The sequence below is a fragment of the Manis javanica genome, chromosome 17 (assembly GCF_040802235.1).
Source record: "Manis javanica isolate MJ-LG chromosome 17, MJ_LKY, whole genome shotgun sequence".
NCBI lineage: Eukaryota > Metazoa > Chordata > Mammalia > Pholidota > Manidae > Manis > Manis javanica.
The window spans coordinates 31544951-31565671 of record NC_133172.1 but is presented as its reverse complement, the minus strand read 5'-3'; the positions used below and the strand labels follow the sequence as shown (position 1 = coordinate 31565671).

The following is a 20721-nucleotide window of genomic DNA, read 5'->3' as shown; positions in this document are numbered from 1 at the left end:
AGGCTGGTGACTTGAGTGCCCTGCTCTGTCCGTGTGGCTTGGGCTTCTTGTAGTACAGCAGCTGGGTTCTAAATGGGTGACACCAGGTCACCTGGAAGAAGCCGCAGCTTTCTTCTGACCTAGTCTCAGGGCTTCCTGAACATCCTGTTGCATTCTGGTATTCAAGGGAGTCCACAAGGCCAGCCCGGCCAGAGGGGAAATGTGGAGGGAAACTGGATCCCTCTTCTTGATGGGAGAGTGCAAGGTCTCACTGCAGAAGAGCATATAAAATAGGAGGTGTTATCACTACCATCTTTGGAAAATGCAGGCTGCTACAGGGAGGCAGTAAAAAAAAATTAGCCTGCAAAAGTGTGAGTGAACATTGTGCCAAGTGAACTGATGGCAAAGGGAGGGGAACTCTGGGGAAGCAATGGTGGGGACCTGTGTGACACAGGAGCCTTGTGGGGTGGGTGAAGAACCACAGGGCAGTAGGAGTCTGAAACACTGGTGGTCCCAGGGAATGAAAGAAGGTCTGTGTGGTCATGGACGTAAGTCACAGAGGTCAGCAGAGCCGTCACTGGACCTTAGGAGCCTGGATGAGGACCCTACATATGACTTTGAAGTGTTTACAAATTCCTCATCACTTGGCTCATTTTTTTCCTTGAGTCTCTGCTGTGGGAAGACCAGGTGGCAGAGAGGTTAAGAGTCAGACGTTGCTGTTTGAAACCTGCCACTTGTGGCCTCACCTAAGCGTCTGGGTTCCTCACTTGTAGGACAAGGATAGGGTGGTGCTCAACCCACAGGGCTGCCTGGCTGCCTGTGCTTGGAAGGTACCTGGCATGCAGCAAGTGCTCACTGGACGCTAGCTGCTCTTAGCGGGCTCCTGAGCGAAAGGATGGAGTTGTGCACATCACAAAACAACTAGGTTGTGAGTTGCCCAGAGTGGAGCATGAGGCTGAGGGGTCTGGAGCTTTGTCAAGGGGACAGAGAGGCCAGCATTGGTGGTCCTGTGCTTGTGGCTTGAGGGAGAGGGCCCCGTTCAAGCTTGTTTAATGTGGGCCTTCCCTGGATGCACTTCACATTGCTCCAGACAGGCCCCAGGAGAACTTGGAGGAAGCCAGGAGAACGTGCCAGTGGCCTGTTTTGGGGAAGTCCTTCCCAGTTCAGGAGGCCTGTGTGGATAAGAAATGGGTGCCTCCCTCTGCCTGCTGACTCTACTTCATTGGGTCCCGTGGTGGTTGAAGAGACTAGTGGGTCAACTGTAGCTGAGGCCCAGGAGGGCGCCATGTCAGAAACACGACGCGACACTTAAGATGGGGTCTCAGACAAGGTGGATGCTGGCCTCTGAGCCCTGCCTTCTTGGTGCTTTCTTGGGCAAAGACCTGTGGGGGCCCCCAATGCTGGATGAAGGCCAGATGTGGGACAGGGCCACCCCTGCCTAGCCAGAGCTGGGTCAGAGGACTAGGGAAGGCCCATTCACTTGTTCCCCAGGGGCTTATCGACCAGGTGCTCAGGGCGGGCCTGGGAATGAGGAGACCCTGGGGAGTGCTGGGGTGGGGACGTCCTCCTTGGAACTGTCTGTCCTCAGAGCTCCCACCTCCCGGACCTTGCAACGTGTGGGGCTCCTGCAGAGCCCAGGCTGGGGGAAGGGTGTACTTAACATCGGAACTTGTAGGTTTAATCCCTTAATGGCTTTGTGTGACCCCTCGGAGCCTCAGTTTTCTCATCTGTAAATGGCAAAAATAACACCTTTTCGTTGCTCTTTTTCCCCATTGTGAGGTTCAGAAAGTGCCTCTCCTAGAGGAGAGCCCTGAGCAGGATGGAGAGCTTCCTGTTCTCAAGGTCCCGATTCTGATGACCCAGCAGAGGGGCTGGCAGGGACTGGGTCTTCAGGGAAGTCTCACTTCCCAAAACTTCTTCAGGCCACCGAGTCTTCCTTCTCTGGCTTCCTGCAGGTCAGGTTGGCCTGCCCTGCGACCGCATGGGACCTCAGATAGTGAAGTCCCCACCTTTCCCTGCCTCTCCTGCCCTTTTCTGTGCAGCCACCTTGCTGCCTTTTAGTAGACAGCAGCAGGGGAGGTGACAGTTGCTTAAAACAGATTTATACTCTTGGATGACTTTATGGGTTTTCGCCTTATAAAAACCCAAGAGTTGACATTCTGATTTATCTACTCTTGAGTCAACAGGAAGTACCAGATTTAAAGAGACCAAATGCATTGTAATGTTTGTGGTTCCAATTGTGGATTAGATGAGCTATTATGGAAAGAGCTGCCAAGTAAATATGGCAAAAAAAAAAAAACAGGATTTAAATATGTCTATTAAATTGTGTGTTAAGTAAAGTAGCTCAAGTGTGGTGCTGAATGTTAACTTATCATCTGGAGAGTTGATGTACTAGATAAAGCCAGAATTGTGGTTCTTTTTTTTCCCCCTCCAGAACATTTTTTATTTTAATTAAGGGAAGACACTGTAAACTAGGAATTTCAGAGACCAGCACTTGACTGTAATCATGGTTGTGTGATGACTTAGAATATTTAAGGCTCCAAATAATATTTCTCATTTCTCTGCTTTCTATTTCTTGCCATCACCACAGCAGCTGATCAGATTTCCTGAGATAAATATGCTGTCTAGCTTTTAATGGGATTTCTGTATTGCCAGGAGTTGGCATGTTCTCATAATAAAAGAACCTAAAAATTGTACATCCCTTAATTGGTAAGAAGAGAGATGTTTTGATGGGCCACAAATGGAAACATTGATTTTTACTGCCACTGAGCAGTTCCAAGCAGCGTGTCATGCCACGTTCCCCACCACGGAAGGCAGCAGCTGGCTCTCCAATGAGTTGATTTTTGTCCCAGGTTCTTGATGTCAGGTGCTTGGAAGTGCGTGTTCTGTGCAGACCGGAGAAATAGAGCCCTTAGAACACTATCTGTTTCTAAATTGAAACATTTGTGGTACTGTGGCTTCCAACGCAAATCAAATGTATTCTTTGCTTTGTTTCTCTTTTTTGCTTTGGTGAACGGCCCTTGGGGATTTAGAGGTTGTGTGCTGAAGTCTTTTGTTGTAACTGCAGTGCTATGTGCGACACACACCTCCTTTTGCATATGCACACTTGTTTGCAATAGAGTATTTGTGCCCAATAGAGATTTCTCTCTTTAATTTAAATCAGTGCTAGTTTTTGGATGGGGTAACTCTGTTTTCCAGGATGGATTGTGGGAAGAGACAACATGCACTTTGATTTTCCAGTCTGAATCTCTGTGTTTTAACAGGCAAGTTTAATCCACTGACATTTATTGGCATTACTGAAATACTCTATTATTTTTTCCATAGGTTTTTTTTTTTTGCACTTTGATTTACAAGTTCTTGATGTGTACTGTTGCTCTCTTGATTTGATTGAGGCTGTGCTCCATTTCCAGCAGTTATGCAGGGAATTGCACTAGACAGGTGTTCAGATACTGAGTTAAACATCTGTAGGTGCTGCATCACCCTGGCTGGATACCGGTGCCTTACTTGTGAAATGGGAACAACAAAGCTGTCTCTCTCTGTGGGCAGGAGGGTGGGATCCTTTTTAGCTCTAGGATGTGTGAGACTGTGAAATGGGGCTATGCGTATGTAATTTTAGCTCTGAAGGCTACACAAATGCCAGGCATCATTATCATGATCATTAACTCACTTTTCTGTACAGTTTAGCCACTTCTCTGCACAGTGCTAAGCATAAAATGTGTATTTATTTTCAATACATTGGTCCAGCGATTCTAAGACTGGTTCTTATCATCTAGGCTGATAACCAGGGTGTAAGTAAGGATTATGGTCCTGCAAACATACGTGCTTCCTTGATTGCAGAATCAGGACATCTTTGCAAAGAACTGAGCCAACATCACCACATTGGGAGGCATGTTGTATGGAGGTGAACTTGGCTAAGAGATCTCCCGATTCTCAATTGCAAGGATCTGGAGGAAATGAAAAGGTTATGTGCATTAGGAGCAGCTGATAGAGGTTTTAGAGAAGTGTGTAAGAGAATTGGGTTTTTAGGAGAAAAAATGCTAGGCATTTCCACCTCCCTGATGGGTCATGACACCCCCAGTATCCACACACAGAGGGAAGATGACAGAAAATCCCCCCAGAAGATTTGCACCAAGAATTAAAGAATCTAGTTGAGAATTATGGCACCACATGCTACAAAAACCCATATATTAATATACTGAGAGGTGTCAAGACTAATGGACCCTGGGAGGTAGAGTAATTAAATATATCTTAATAAATGCTGGACGATTCTTTTAAAACCCTTTCCCAAGCCCCCTTCAGCTGACATGGACTGTATTCTTCCTGTTGGCAGGAGGCCTAGAAGGAGAGCCGGAGTGTGATCGGAAAACCAGCCGTGCGCTGGAAGACAGGAACAGCGTGACAAGTCAAGAGGAGAGAAATGAGGACGATGAAGACATGGAGGATGAGTCAATTTACACCTGCGATCACTGTCAGCAGGACTTCGAGTCTCTGGCAGACCTGACGGACCACCGGGCCCACCACTGTCCTGGAGGTAATGCTAAATAGCACCAGGATTCTGACAGGTGGTTATATGGATAATTGGACATAGCAACAGCTTGAAGCCTCAAGTGAGATTAAAGAATTAATAATGTAATTTTACAGTTAATGTCATTTTATTGTGGTGTCTTGGGTACCCAGTATCCGCCTTTTAAATAAAGTTAAAAATAAAAGCAACAGCTTTGCGGCAGGTAGGACTTAGGTGGCATTGCCCTGTCCCTGCTCCCCCAAACTGCAATCAGTCCACAGCCATAAGTGGGTGGGTTTGCACCCTGGATTTCTGGAAGGTCTTTTGGAAACTCAGCAATTAAGAGGTTGTTAGTACAAAGTTAAGCAGCTTAAGTGTGGAAAGCTGCGTGAAGGAGTGAGATCCGAGGCAGGGCTTGTGATGGGACGGGAAGAATTTCAAAGGCCAAGAAGAACCTGTGCAGACAGGAACCCAGTTCCTACTTGGCCTCCTACTTCTTTGGGTAGGAGAAGTGTGGGTGGGTGCTGTCCCACTATGCCTGACTATAGCCCTCTTTTCTAGTTACAAGATGCCTCAGAGAAGTGGGTAAGCCTTCACTTTTGTAGGAGTGATTCAAGACATCATGAGTGGTGTGTGTCTTTGTGCCTGGGGCGCATGGGGTGAGTGGAATGGAGAATGGGATCATGTGTACTCCCTGGGGTGTGGCAGCCATGCTGCTGCAGGGGTGGGAGTCAGCATGTTTCCAGGGTCTGAGCAAGGAGTCCAGAGCATCTGTGTTCCTCACACAGCTACCCCGATAGCACCCTCCACTGTGGTTGTGGATTAAACTCTTTGGATGCCAGTTTGTGGGGAGATGACCCCAAATTTCAGACCAATATTCAAAGAGGACTTGTGTCACCCGTTTTTGGGGGAAATTTGCTGGTAGGAAATAGGTTGGGGCTCAAATTTCTTACTTCCTCTACTTTTTTTGTGCCATCTTGGAAGTTTGAAAGCCAAGTGTTTGGGGAACTACTATGATTTTCCCTCTATGACTTATGCACCTGATAGCCCTGGTGTCTTGCCAGAGGATTTCATCCCTGGGCAAGTCACTATGGATTCAGTGAGACTGAGAAATGACAATGGTATATTCTTGGGGTAAAAGGGTTTATACCGGGCTTTATACACTCCTGGAGGTAGCTTGAGCATTAGAATCACATCTGCATCCAGCAGTCTGAAGGTCTGTAGGTTTGTAATCTTCCCCCATCTCTGCCTTTGCCCAGAGCACTGGGCAGAGCTCTTTATATAGTGACTCAGTCAATAATAGCTCATTGCCTAGAGGTGTGGAAGCAGTGGCCTAGCATCCAGTTACATCATCAAGTAGTTTAGGTTCAGGTGAGAATCCTAGCCATAGAAACTTCCATTTTCCCCACACCCGGGTAGACCAAGTCTCTGTTCTTAACCTCTGGAGGGAACAGATAACAAACAATAAATCCAAAAGGACCCTTACAGTTTGGGACCTTTGGGGGCTCAACAAACCATACCCCAGTCATTTTGAATTTGTAGTATTTCAACCACAGGCAGAGGTGATAGCCAACTTATAAGCTTAGACTGAGAATTAGAAGGGACGCATGGAGTTGGCTTTTCTAGTCCTCTCATTTCCTGGGGGTTGTGGGTAGATACTGACGTGTTGAGAGGAAAAGGTGACTTCTTGAACCAAGTTCACACAGCAGTTCGGAGGCCAAGCTAGGACCTTTTCAGGACCCCATGCTATGGACTCTCATTCTACTTGAGAAAACAGTAGATGTTGGTGTATTTCTTGATTTAGCCAAGAACTGAGATGGGATCTTCACTATGAAAGAATAAAGTATTGTCACTTACTTTAAAAACAATTAATTGCTCTCCTAATTAAAAAATATTCTCTTTATTTTCTAAATGTAAAACAATATGCTGTTCTCGTCTAGTTGTTAAAGCAGGGCCCTTCAGGCCCTCCACTAAGAGAGCTTTATTATGTCTCTGCAGCTTTTGGAGTCAGATTCCATCCCTGGCACTATTTAGGCTGCCCCTTCCTCCCGTTCTTCAGAATCAAGGACATTCTCATGTCTCTCACCACACTTGTGAGGATGGTGGTATTTCTAGGTGGGGAAGGGAAAACATGAGACGATGGGGCTGCATTGTGGGGGTTTATGCTGGAAAGAAGAAATAAAGGCTAATTGTGCTTCAGTCCTGGGCAGGAATCTCTATCCAGTGACTCTCTTCTCTCCGAAGCCTCCCCACATTTGGGCTGGGATCATGGTCGCGCTGTCTGCAGGGTCTCCAGCCATCCTTACCAATGCTGGTGGTATCCACAGGTGCTCCTGCCTGCCTCCTAATGGGACCCCGCTAACAACCTCTGAGGGCATGTGGGAGCCAGGAATGTCCCTAAGCATTGGAAAGAAGTCAGAAATTCCTTGAAAGAGTATGGGAAATGCCTTGCCTAATAACATCCCCGAGAAATTCATTACCACAAAGCAAAGGTGCGACCCAGTTGGGCAGAGTCACCTTGACGTGGAAGAGATGTGAGGAGTATTTTCCCCGAGGCCTTAGGTTCTTAAGGATTACCCAGTGGCAGGATAAACCACTGGGAGCTGCATGCGTATTACTCAGAAAGGCCCCTGCCTAGGATCCTGCTTTGCTCTTTGGTCATGCAGTGGTTTTCCACTGTGTCCCAGATGTGTCTCGGGGGTTACTGGGGTGGGTATTGGGGCCTTTCTGACTGAGGGGCTCTGTCACCCACTTCAGCCAGAGCTTTTCACCTTAACAAGTCTGTTTTATACATTAGGCTTTAGCATAAGATGTTGTGTGAAATTGACTTCTGCTTCGAAAGCATGGAATGTAATAGCAGGCCCTCTTGGGGCAGGGTCATGGGTCTGCTGGACACTCATCAGTGCTCACCCAGTCACTGTACTAGGGATGCTGCAGGTGGCTCTGTGGCCCTCATGGGGTGTCACTCTGGAGGGGCAGGTGCACAGACACTCAGCAGCCCAACAAAGACCATTTCAGAGACACCATGCTCTTCTGAGGCTCAGGGTGCTCAGCACATGTTCCTGAGGGAACAGATGAGTCTTGTTTGGAGGCAAGGCAGGGCCCTCCCTACTTTTGGGAATTTGAGGCCACCTGTCAATTCTGCTGTCTGCTGCTCAGAGATCAGCGTCAGGCCTTGGGTGTTGGCAGAAAGCTGTCACTGTTGGAATGTGAGGCAGCACACCCCTCTCAAGCAGGTGTGTCCCGGCGAGGTCGGCCCTTCCAGGCAGTCTGCATGGGAGTGCTGTGTGGAGGGGGTGGGGTATGTTTCTAGGGGGCCATCTGAAATGTGGTTCTTCCTTAAAACTGCTTTAGCTGACTCCTGGGCTCTTTCTGTGTCTTCTTTCTTTGGCTGTTGGGGTGCATGGCAGTACGTTGTTTCATCAGAATCTGGGGGATTAGCTGTGAGGTGTGGAGATTTTCGAGATGGAGGGTGCTTGTCCTGGGGTTAGGAGGGCCCCCGCCATAATGGTGATGGTGGCATTGGTAAGGAAGACAGAACCCCAGGACTCTGCAGTGAAGAACCCTGATTTCCAGAGATGCTGGAGCTTGAGAAGGCACCCTCTCCATTGTCCCTCAGCAGAAGTGGCTCTGCTGTGTCCAGAAGTTGTTGAAGTGTGGACTTCAAAAATTCTGCAACTCCATCACGTGCTGTTTATCATTCTCTCTTCACTCTCACGTCTCTCACTGGTGTCTGAGGGGAAACCAACCATAGACCCCTAAGGCGTCAAACATTGTATCTTTACGACATGAAATGCAATAGGCAAATATCCCGTCTGTTCTGTTGATGCTCAGCCCCCTAATAGCTATTTGAGTTCTCTTCGTTCTCCTCCAATCCCTGCCCGGGGGATGACGAATGTTTATCATTATCGTGGCATATACCTGGAGTCGTGGGCATATACCACTTTTGTATTCTGCATTTTTTATGGAATGTTATTGCATTCTGCATTTGTTACTGCAATTCTGCAGTACTTTCTGAATGCATCCACGTGCTGCCACATGTTCTTTTCTATTATCCTTTTTTTGTGGGGACACCCTCTTTCTTTTAGACAGAAGTACTCAAGCAGATAAAGGTTGGGTTGCTGATACTGTGACTGTATACTGTAAAAATATTAAATTTGGACCAATATGCCAGTAGGTGAGGATTTTTGCAATGAAGTAGATAAAGGCTGACTTGATGTGTGAGATGGGCTTGTCTGTTCCTAATCGAACATTGTTTGCAGGTGCCATGTGAGGAAATGGCCAAAACATTCGGTGGCTGTCTGGAGTGGTGATAGAAAGTCCCCGTTAATTCAGGTGCCACTGACTTGAATAACATTGGAACAGGGAGTAAGCTGAAGTTTGTGAAGTGTTGGCCAAACACATTCAGACCCTATAAATGGTTGCAGGGGGTGTTTTTCATCATCTTCTAGGAGCCCGGACGACTAAAACTGCTTTAAAACATCTCTGGGAACGTCCTGGGGCACTGTGGAAGCAGGTGTGAGAGGTTTGATTTGCCCAGGGGCTGATTCCAATTTTTTATGTGCTCATTGAAGCAGGTCACCTATGGACCTTCAGTCTGGATTCAGGGGGAATGTTTTACGGCTTTCTGTTACGAATACTACCTTTTAAGGTTGCTGTGATCTAGACTGACTGCTGCTTCAGCCCACATTAGTGACACCGACACTGAGGACATTTGGGCGCTGGAGCTGTGCTGCTTTAATGTTTAGCCCCTACTTTCCTGGGGACCATCCCCACTGGCTCAGGAGTGAGCTATAGGCAGGGGTGTGCAGTGTGCCAGTCCTAAATGTGTCCAGTGCCCAGGGCTGGAGCATCTGATGACTTTTGGACGTTCCTGGCCACTTCTCTAGAAGTACCACTGGCATGATTCAGGTTTTCGTTATAGGTAGGGACAGGCGGATTGGAGTCTATTTAGAAATGACTGAGGTCTCTAACTCTGGGCTCCTGGCAGTTGTTCCATAGAAGAGAAATTGCCTTTAGGACCAGGTTGGAGCTGAGCATTGGTTTCTTCCCTTCAGCGGCCGTTTGCTGATCTCTGACTCAGGCCAGCTTGCTGGGCACAGAGGGGCATCCTTGAAGCACATGGGGGTCTCTGCCACCCTCCAAGCTGCAGCTCACATTTCAGCCCTCCCCAGTTGCTTTCTCTGCAGCCCCTACAGTCCACAACACTCAGCAGATTCTGTAATTATTCTGTTTTTAATATGTTTATCACCATTTTCCCCACTACTGTTTAGCTTCATGAGGACAAGGGCCATGCTTGTTTTGTACCCTATTATGTCCTGGCCCAGTGACTGGCACACAGTGGTGCTTAATACATGCACGATCTTTAGAATGATCCCAGCAGGGAGCTCCTATTTTTTACGATTCCTACCCATTTTACACACTGGGCAACTGAGGCTCAGAGAATTAGGAGATTTTGCTCAAGATTACGGAGCTTGAGCTAAGATTCAAGATCTGAACAGTTCACACTCAGAACATAGATTGGGGACAGTGAGCAATTTCCAACTAAACTCCAGAAAGACATAGCTTTTTTGAATGCTCAACTTAAAAAAATAGGGGAGTGTGATTTGCTCAAATAGCAACAGCAAAAAATGTGCTCCCATGGGTTAATTTTGCTGCTCCCCCCCTTGGCTGCCTCCCATTTCCTGAGGACTGGGACCAAGGAGTGTTTCCCTGGCCCCTTCTGAAAGGCAGACCCTCCTTCTCTGGCGAAGTTGAAATGCTGCTGTGTAAAAAGCTGTGTGGAAAGTTAATTACACTTTCGTTTGTTCAGCTGTGGCCAGAGTGACCTGTGGGCCCTAATTGCAGGGCTGGGGCTGCATGAAGGCTGGCACCTTTGCCAGCCTCATTCCTGTCCTCTGGCTGGTCAGTTCTTGCTTTTGTGTGCCTGCTCAGGCCTTTTCTTGCTCTGACAGTAAGGGTGGGGGCCCTCCCTGCCTTATTGCTCCGGGCACCGCTAGTACTGGTTCCATTTGGGCAAAGTGGAGTGGGCACGGGCCAGCCGCTGGTGACGCGCTGCCAAGTGCACAGGTGCAGGGCACGAGCTCCTTCTGCCCATGGGGAGCATGTGCTGCGCCTTGGTGTCAGCCGGCGTCTTGCAGTGCAAAAGGCCCGGGGGCTTGAGCACAATTAATATCCCCATGTCAAGAGCTTTCTTGCATGGAAACAGCATCCACCTAGGAAACAGAGCATAAGAAAGGGTCCCGCTTATGGTAGCCACAGAAGGGGTAAAGACCAGGGCATAAACCCAGGGAACAACATTCAAATGTTTGGAGAGGACAAACAATCAGCTACTGAGGGACACAAAGGATGCTCTGATAAATGAAAAGGCAGACCTTGTTCTTGGGTGGAAAGGGTCAATATCTCCAATACATCAATTTTCCCTAAATTAACTCATTAGTTTTAGGTTAGCCAATAAAAGTAAAAATAAGATTTATTTAGAAATGGACGAGTTGATCGTAAAGTGCCAAAGGAAAAACAGTCATGCAAGGATAGGAAGGAAGATTCAGTAAAAGACATGATGGGCAGGGCTAAGAACCAGATCAGATTTTAAAACATGTTCTGAAGCCGTGGAATTCTAAGCCATGTGGAGCAGACCAGGGAAATGGAAAAGAGAGCAGAAATGGACTGGAATAGAGGGAGAAATTTAGCGTATGAGAAAGGTGTCATGGCTTGTCCATGGAGGACAGATGGATCACTCCGTAACTGGGGTAGGGATGCGGCGGTAGCCATCCTGAGAAATGGAAATTGGATCCCTCCCTCCTCCTAATGCCAAAACAAGTCCCAAATGGATCAGAAATCTAAACATAAAAAGAAAACTTAAAAATACTAAAAGAAAACATAAGTATTTAAAAAATATACTAGTATCAGAGTGGGGAAGCCTTTTCTAAATATAACCCTAAACCCTGAAGCCATAAAACAAGACAGAAATATTCAACCACATAAAAATAAAACACTTCTGTACTACCAAAACCACAGTAAATCAAACTGAAGACACATATCACAGGCTAAAGAGATTTTCCTTAATATATAAGGAGCTCCTACCAACACCAAGAAAATTAATAAATCAACAGCAAAGCAGGGCAAAGTCTGGGCTGCCCAAGGCCAGCACCTGCTCAGATCAGTTGGCATCAAACCGGTCTTTTACATATTTTGAGTATCTCCCATGTACAAAGGACAGAAATGGAAGCAGAAAGAGAAATACTGGTGGGATCTTCAACGTTTAGGAAGACTCAGAACCACCTTTATAATAAGAGAACTGTAGATTTAAAACCATAGGAAAATACCATTTTTAACCTACCAGATTGTCGAAGACCTAAATGTTTGCCAGCCCATCATGCTGGTGAGGATGTGTATCCTTGATGCCAATGCCTGGGGGCTTGTCCTCTCTTGTCCCCAGGGTAGTAGTGGCCTGTGCTGGAACATCTAGTAGGTGCTCAATACATGTTTGTTGATCTTGTTCCCAAAGAGGCTGTGAGGGAAAGAGGTGTCTGCAATTATGCTAGACAATAGAAATGCCATGGTTAAAGAGCTCTGAGGCATGAAATAGCAAAAGTAAAAATTCCACGAGCCATGTCTGGACATAGCAAGTCTTCAATTAATGCGTAATCAGAAAGTTACAGAAGGAAGAGATGGCTTATTCATTTAACAAATATTTATTTATTGAGTCCTCCTGGGGGCTAGGGATGTAGGAACTATTTATTTAAATAAAAGGTAATGTGTTGGAGAAGGTGAAGGTATTCACTTCATAAAAGCATTTTTTGGCATGTGAGCTGCAGTCCTATAGGTGCTCTTTAAATAGCTGCCTTTCCCAGTGCCTTTCAAAGGTGTTTCTGTGTGCAGAGATGGTATTCTCTACGGCTTGCTGGGAAGATGCTGACTGTGTGTGTTGGCCTGTTGGCATGCGGCCATTTAGGAGGAGGGGTGGGCCTGGTCAGCCTGGGTCTGCCTGGCTGGGGGCGAGAGTGGAACCTGCCCTAAATTGCTGTTCCCCGTCCTCCAAGTTCCCCATTAGAAGGTGCCTGGGAAGCCAGCAGGCTGTGGAGGGCCGTGGCTCTATCTGGCCTTGGGCAGCTGAGCCCTGGCTCGTGGTGGTAATGTGGAGGGCAGTTGTTTTCAGATGCTGGTGTTATTCACCTCCTGTGAAGCCTGTGGGTCACAGAATGTGTCCCCCTTGACTCAATTTTGTAGAGTGAACACGGGTATCACAGTGTTGTGCCTTCAGGTCTCTCCAGAATTGGACACCAAATCTAACAATATGGAAGTCGGGGTCAAGGTGGGAAGAACCCACATTTCTTTTGGCTTCCGTGGGGGAAATGTGTTTATGTACGTGCCTTGAGGTTTCTGAGTGCTCTCCAAAGTGGAGGGAATCTTACTTCTTTCCCACCTGGCCAGCTCGACTTCTTGATGGTTTCTGAATCTGCATAAGGCCAGGTTCTTTTGGGTCTGAGAGTGGGCCACAGTGAGGTCAGGTGTGGTTCCTGACCCCGGGGGTGTTTGTGCTCCCCCCTGCCCTCCCCAGGTGAACCTCAGGCATGGATCTGGTGATGCTTTGGGAGGGTGAGGGGTCTGGGCTGCTCCTCCCAGGCTGGCCCCTGATTTCTTAGTCTTTCCTGACAGCAGCCAAAACTTCTGTTGGCTTCCCATTTTGGGCCCAGTATGTATACCCAGCAGGACCTTGGGTCCTGGCGGGAAAATAAAACCCCAAGCCAGGCTTTAGGCTGGTTGCACATGTGTTCCTGGTGTGGTCTAGGTTCAGCCTATTGTCTTAGCTTGGAAGTTTCCAAAGGGCACAAGTAATGTCAGCAAGTGGTGATACCATACTGACTGTAAAGCCCTCTGTGTGTGTGTGTGTGTGTGTGTGTGTGTGTGTGTGAGAGAGAGAGAGAGAGAGAGAGACAGAGAGAGAGACAGAGAGACAGAGAGGTCCTGTCAACAACATATAATCTAGCTGGAACATGAAGTCACCGTGATGCTTTTGGTTGCCTGACATGTAGTAGGTCCTCATTTAATGTGTCATCTGCATTCTCAATTTAAACTGACAAGCAGAACAAAGCAGACTCATGGCCTGGAGGAAGAAGGAGCTCTGGTTTTAAGCAAGGCCCTCCAAGGATGTACCCCAAGGCTGTCTGCACTGACCCCCTCACCAAAGGCGTAGCAGCAGAGGCATCCCCAGCACCTCTGGGCCTCCATCTTCCTGACTCAGAAAGAGTATCCTCTTCCCCTCACCAGGACAGAAGTCCTGAGACTGATGCCTAGTGAAACAGCCTTGACCAAGGCTCATCTCCAGAGGTGTCCCTGTAGCCAGGGGGAGATGGACATGCATATGAGCTGAGCTCAGGGTGGGGGAGTGGGGGGCACCTCCATATGGACCACTGGGACTGAGGGTTGGGGAGGGTGCTCCCCAGGACGGTGGCCCAGAAACAGATATTATTTGGGAGGAAGGAATTATATGCAGGGAAGGAGTAAAATAGTTTTATCAAATGCCAGATCACTGGGCACCTATTATCACGTCATGCACTTTGCTTTTGATGGTCACCTCTCCAAATTTTAGGGAGGCAGAGTCTTCAAGGATCATCTAGCTCGGTGGTTTATAACATTCTAAACAACAAGCAGTATTGAAAACAGATAAATGTAGAGCCTGTGTTAAAGAGTTTGGGGGATTCTGAGCTCTGCCCACCTGCCTACCACCCAACTCCTGCTCTCTCACATCCCCAGGGCAGCTGTTCAGGAGCCCTCAGGCAGCCTGAAAGCACTGATTGGGTCAGGCTCCTAAGTGAGGTCGGACTTGTCCAAGATCACATCTGGAGGTGGTAGCTTAATGGGTGCCCAACCCCTAACAGGAAGTAGCTGGTCATTCTAGGAGTCTACCCCGGGGTGGACTCTGGGGGTTGGCTGCCGGGCACCCAGATGTCCTCTGACCTGAGGGCATTTGTGTAGCTCCTGCCTGGCTCACTGGGGAGGAGTGGGTGCCCCACAGCAGGCTTGCCATCTTTGAGTTCTCTGGAATTACAAGCCTCACCCCATTTGGACTGGACTTTTCTTTTATTTGCTTCATATATGAAGTGACTCAAGTGACTCTGACTCTTGTATTCTTATAAACTTTGTAGAAGTTGTGCCCCCACCTTAGGGGTCCCATAGAAGCTGGCCTCCCCTCCCCTTCCTGAATCTCTGCCTCATGGTTCTTTGTGGGCAGAGTTCTGGGAGAGAAGTAAGTCACTCCCTGGTGGCAGCCACCAGCTTCTGGGCCTCCAGGACATCACAGCCAGCCGTGGGGCCAGGCTGGACAGAGGCTGGGTGGCTGTCGGGCTAGTCTGGTCCTGGGGCTCGAGTGGCTGAGGTGCCCAGATGGTGTGGAGGGGTGGCTGTGAAACCAGCCTGCTGGCTATACCACTGCAGCCGCATTCCTGAGGAATCCGTGTTACCAAAACGTCACGTCAGCCACATCAGCTTCTGGGGGAGGAGGGGGCAGCTGAAGTATTCCAAAACCACAGCACCAGGCTTTGTTTGTTATTCTTTAGGTATCTCAAGAGTAAGTTTCCTCTCCCCCACTGTGTACATGGATAGCTGCAAAGTCTCTGTGTCACCGAGCCAACTTGGGGCCAGGTATGTGGAGCCGGCTTCAGGTCTCAGCTGTTCCTGTCCCATCAAGGTCTAGGGTCATGATCCCTGCACTTCTTGCCCTTTCTTATCACCTTTATTGCCTGTGATAAGGCTTCACAAGGACCAGAGCCCCACAGGGAGGCCCTGGATGTGCTGGTGCTAATTCTGGATCCTGTTGGGCCAAAGATCTGGAAATTATGTTCCTTGGGTGCTCTATCTCAGTTACCTCCAATTTAAGGTTTGAAAACTTTGAGCAATGCCTGTAGGTAAAGATAGGAATAGCCTCCAGCTGGATCTTGACCTGGTTTTGGGGGATACAGGGCACAACTCGAGGATATTGTTCCACGAGAATCCTTTCTTACTGCTGAAATCTACTGATGGCTGATTTCCACATCTCTTACTCTGCAGCACTGGGCACCCAACAGAACAAAGCCAACTGCCAGTCAAAGGAAAGATATGTTCCTTAGGAGCTTAGCATTCCCTGGCACGTGTACATTCATTCGCAGACTACTTTTTTAAAAGCACCTACTATGAGCTATGAACTCTTCTAGACATGGGGGATAGAGTAGTGAGCAAAACAGACCACAGATCTTGCCCTCTGGAGCTCGCATTTTATAACACCGAGCCCTTCCCTGACTTTGGCCAGGAGATTCTTAAACTGACCTATATGTAGTTACTTTGTTCTAAAGAACTGGCTGGTTCCCTCTGTGGTGTAGCTGAGTACTGGCCAAGGCCCACGTGGGCAGTATAAGAGGGAAGAATGAGTAGCCGGCTCCCTGCCAGAGCGGTTAGTGTACTCGGAGACTGTGGCAGCAAAACAGGGTGAAGGTGATTGCTCTGTTCCCCACGTTGCTGGAGAGACCGTGATGGAGGGTGTCCAGGAGAAGATGCAGAACAGGAGGTCTCAGGATCATGCCAGTGGGCTGGGAAGTTAGGATTCTTGATGGCCAGTGTCAGAAAACCAAACCCTAACTTGCTTAAATCAAGTAGGTGGATTAGTGGCTTATGGACACAGAAATTCCAGAGGTACCACCAGCTTCAGGCGTGGCTGCGTCCAGGGACTCTGGCAAAGGCCTTAGCGCCCGTAGCCCCTGACTGATGAGGGCTATGTTGGCTTTTGGCTCAGGCCATGTGCTCCGAGTGGCGGATCCAGAGGGGAAGTCAGAGTGCTGCTAGCAGAAGAAGGGATATATGCTGTTAGGCAGGACGGCCCAAAGAGGGAAGGTGCTTGGGCCATTTGACATTGAGGAGCAAAGATTCCAGAAGAGGTGACCTGACTTCAGGGAGGTAAGAGCTTTGCCAGCCCCATGGTTCAGCCGGTGCTTCTTCCCATGAGGGTGATGTGGTGGTGGGTAATTTTGCTCTCACCCTAGAAAACGTATTAATGGTGGGGGGCTGCCCAGTGGAAGCTCAGGTCAAAGCTGTAACCAAAGCAGTGGGGGAGTGGGGCTGAGATGCCTTGACCCCTTGAACCAGGACCAGTTCTAGAAGCCGGAGGGGCGCCCATTCTGGCCCACACAGTAGGTGCAGCTTCCTGGTGGTAAGAAGCTTTAAAAGCTTGGAGATGGTGGTGAGGGTTGGGGAGTGGGATGGTGGGGGGCCATGGGTTGATTTTTTTCAGATTCCTCCAAACCGTGAGATCCTGTGATTGGCATCCCTAAAGTGACACCTTAACACAGAAAATTAAAGACCATCTCCAAACAAAATGAGAAACCAACCAAATTTATTTCCTGCCTGCTGGGGTGTGTGGTTCAAGGAGTGCAGCCAGCAGGGGATCAGCCTTCCTTTCCTTGGGCTGCACACACCTGGGCCTGGCCTGGCCGTATGGAGGCAGGAGGAGGGGAAACTGCTTATGGTGCCCGAGCAAAGGCTGGGCAGGGGGAGGGATGTGGGGGGTTTGAAGCAGGAAAAGAGCAAGGAAATCTGAAATTAACTCTGGCGCTGGTCTGAAATAAAGCTAAACTATTGGTTGAGTATTTTGGCAGTGTTTTTAAACACTGTGTGTGCCAGCTCAGGGAAAAAATGTACAGGGGATAATAAAATGCTTCATTTTGTATTAAACAGTTTTATTTTGGAGTTGACTGGCTAGATTTTGGCTGCCTTTGGAAATGACATCATTGCTCTGGGGGTGCATCTGGGAAGACTGAGGCTGTGAGACAGCTGTGCAGCTGGGGGGCAGCGACGGGCCTGGGGGCAGCACGTGCCTGGGCCCCTCTCCAGCACCCCCCATCGTGGATACTGGAAGTCTTGGCCTCCCTGCGTGGTGGGCTGTGTGAGTCCATGCTGCCGAATGACAGTGGGTGATGAGGTCAGGTCTGCTGGAGGGGGTGTGACCCTTCTGAAGGTAGGTGGGGGCTGAGTGTTGAGGAGGTGGGAGGAAGGTGGCAGAGGAGCAGGCGGTATGGCAGGTTGGGGAGGAGAGATGCTGGGCATCTGCCTGTGGCCTCCCAACCCCTTCCTGGTGTCTATTCCTAGGACAGCTTCAACCTAACTGTGTCCCTCTGGCTCCGCACTTAGAATAAATCCATCCACTGACCTAGTTCTGTCTCTTCTGGCCTTTCCTCCTGCCACTCAGTGGCTCATCATGGGCCTTGGGCAGGCCATGCTTTTTCCTGCTGCAGGGCCTTTGCACCTCCTCTCCCCTCCACTTGGATGTTCTTAGGCTTCCTCCTGGAGAGCTCCTTTACTTCCTTCTGGGTCTTAAGAGCGATGTCACCCACTCAAAGTGGCCCTCTTAGACACCCCCTCTTCCTGGCCAAAGTTACTCTCCTTCATTCTCTATTCAAGTGTCCCAGTTGATTTCCTTCCTGGCAGTTCTTGTTATTTCACATTTTCTTTTTGATTTGCTTTGGGATCAGTATTTGCCGCTAGACGCTGACTCTGTTGAGAGAAGTGTCCTGCCCTGTCTTTCTCTTGCCTGTATCTGTCTCCGGCCTAGCAGAGGGCCTGGTATATAGTAGGTGCTCAGGAGAGGACCAGGAATTCTTGTGGATAGTTTTCCTGTGTTCTGGAGAGAAGTCTCAACCCAAACACCACCACCCACACCTCCCTCACACCGCCCTTCCTGCCTCAGAAACTCTTCTTTCCACCTGCTTCCTGGGACCATTGAACAAAATAGAAGGTGATTCTGCTCTTCTAGGGGATATGGACTTTTTGCGTTTTGGACTTCTGCTTTTTTATTAAGTCCCTACTGTGTGCCAGGCCCTGGCTGGAAAGCAGGGATGTAGCAGATCCTTCTCAGGAAGCTTTGTTCTTCAGGCAAGGGAGACAGATGATAAAGAGGCAAGTAGGTAAGTGCATAATGACAGCCAGGGATGCACACGGAGGTGGATAAGTAAAATTGAGTTCCACTCCCCAGGAGCCCATGGTCTCCCAGGGGAAAAAGAAGGTGTACACAGTGTGGGAGGATCCTCAGTTCCTGGGGGTAGGGTTTTGAGGAGCACTGATGGAATGGCAAATAAGTGGCAGATACCTGGAGGCGGGTTTTGGAAGTGTCCGCATCTTGTGGGGTGATGCCAGGGCTGCTGTATGTGCTCTGTGGGGGTGGCAGGGTTGCAAGGAGGAGTGCAGAGGCCACTGACACCCTGCGGCAGGTCACAGAGGGCCTGGGGACCCTGGGGAGTGGGGGAGTGGGTAAGTAAAAAGGCTCTGCCCCCTGACTACCTTTGCTTGCAGGCTGCTTGTTTTATCACTGAGGACATATTTTACACAGCTTCCTCTAACATCTTTTTATCACAGTCTTAACAAACACCTTGTTGACATGTTTACTTAAAAATTGTTTAAAGGATACCCACTCAGTCAGGGTCCCAACAGAAAACAGATGGTACAGTCAAACCAGGTAGTTGAAGAGCATGTAATAAAGGGCCCTGTACAGGGGCGGACAGGGTGAAGGGGTGGGGAGCACAGGGCGACATTCCCAGCAATGCTGGAGAACCTGTCGAGGGGAGAGGAGGAGCATTTGCAGGGATCTGAAGGGGCCTGGGGGAAGCAGCCTGAAGAGGCTGACTGGCGGGAGAGCTCCCTGGTGAGAGGCCACCCAACCCAGGGAGCCCGAGGAGAATAAACACCCTGACTCTCTCCCCTCCCACCCTCCAGTCTTTGCTTGGGTTATGGGCTGAACCCAACAGTGTGCCCCAAGTGGAGGAGCCTATTGTCAGCCTCCCAGGGCACAGAGAGGGCTAGTGAAGCTGAAGGGTGGATCTGCAGGAGCTGATGGCAAATGCCTTTTACATTAATGTAATTATTCCTGCTTCTGAGGAGTCAGATTTTGCAGAGTAATCCCAGTTTATAAGAGGCCAAGTTCCCCGTGTGTATTTGTTTGGGGGAGTGAGAGCCACACTTCTATCTTGAAGCCTGAGGAATTGTCAGGTTGCCATGGGAGTTCGGCTTTTAGTTTTCCCTTTTCCTGTGACATGATGCTGGTCAGCGATTTGGTCTTGTGCTGTAATGCCACAGATTATGGGAACAGAGGTGGAAATTCATCAGATAAGAGACCTGGCTCCTGCCAGGTTTAGCTGTTCAAGTCATGGCCTGAGCTGCCAAAACTTTATTATTTACATAAATGGAGAATTGAATAGGTTATCATTTGGATTAACACCATTTACTGCTTAACTGCTAGAGAAATTGGCAAGGAATGCCCTCTGTGCCATCACCCCCTTCGACAGTGTCATTCCATTTATAGCTTCATTGGGGACAATAGAAGTCAAGGGAAGCAGCAAGGTCAAGGATGCTTCTGAGGAGCCTCTTTGTTCATTATGTATTTATATTGCACGTGGTTTCCATTCTGTGGCTGCACTGCTCCTGGGACCCCAGAGGATAAGGCAAGGAAACCTGTGCTCTGAGCACCAAAGCTATTTTTATTTGTGTGCAGGGCAAGGTGATGTGGTGGCTGCAGGCCGAGGTTCAGCTCCTCCCTGACACACAGAATTGGATATTAAGGTGGAATTAGAAGCTTGAGTCCAAGGAGATCCCTTGTGAGTGAGGCATTCAGGGGGCACTGTGACTTTCCAGACTGCTTTTGCAGACAGCAGCCAGGCTGGCTGAAGGAGCCATTTCGGGGGACAACCCCAGGCCCTCAAGTAGCCCTGATGTTAGTCTGAGAGTAGGTTGTGAATTGTTTCCCCAAATCAAATTCTCTTCCTGTTCTTTCTTTTTTCCATGGCACTTCCCCACTGGACATTCACAAATGCTTCCTTCTGCTCTTCACAAAGCCGTGCAGCCTCCCACTTGCTGATCCACCAGCAGCCCCGCCCTGACTTACCGCCGTGGAAAGTCCTGGTTTCTTCTGTGACTCATGCACTGGCCCGATATGATTATTTAGTACTGTTCACCTTTAAGTTTGGGGTGGATGAGGCTTTCAGTCATTCTGTATTAAGAAAACATTTAGAGATTATTAAATATCACTCATACATTAGTACATCCTATTTGTAAAAATTCCAAGGATAGAGATGAGGTTATGGCCTCCATCCTGCCCCCTGACCCCACCAGGTTAATGGTGGTCACCATTTTGGTTTGCATGCTTCAAGACCTACTATGAGTTCGTGTAATACCACGTTTCATAGACTCTAAGACACACCTTAAATGTCTCTGAAATTGAG

The 20721-nt window shown here is 48.7% G+C and overlaps 1 protein-coding gene across 4 annotated transcripts in view; it reads left to right on the top strand.

Moving 5' to 3' along the window:
- Positions 1–20721, top strand: part of ZNF423 (zinc finger protein 423) — a 319623-nt gene that overhangs the window by 104755 nt on the left and 194147 nt on the right. For all 4 annotated transcript variants that reach the window (XM_073225422.1, XM_073225420.1, XM_073225421.1 and 1 more), the window contains one exon: positions 4310–4510. In XM_073225422.1, the coding sequence (XP_073081523.1) occupies positions 4414–4510 (97 nt within the window). In that variant the 5' untranslated portion in view covers positions 4310–4413. The remainder of the gene's footprint in view (positions 1–4309; positions 4511–20721) is intronic.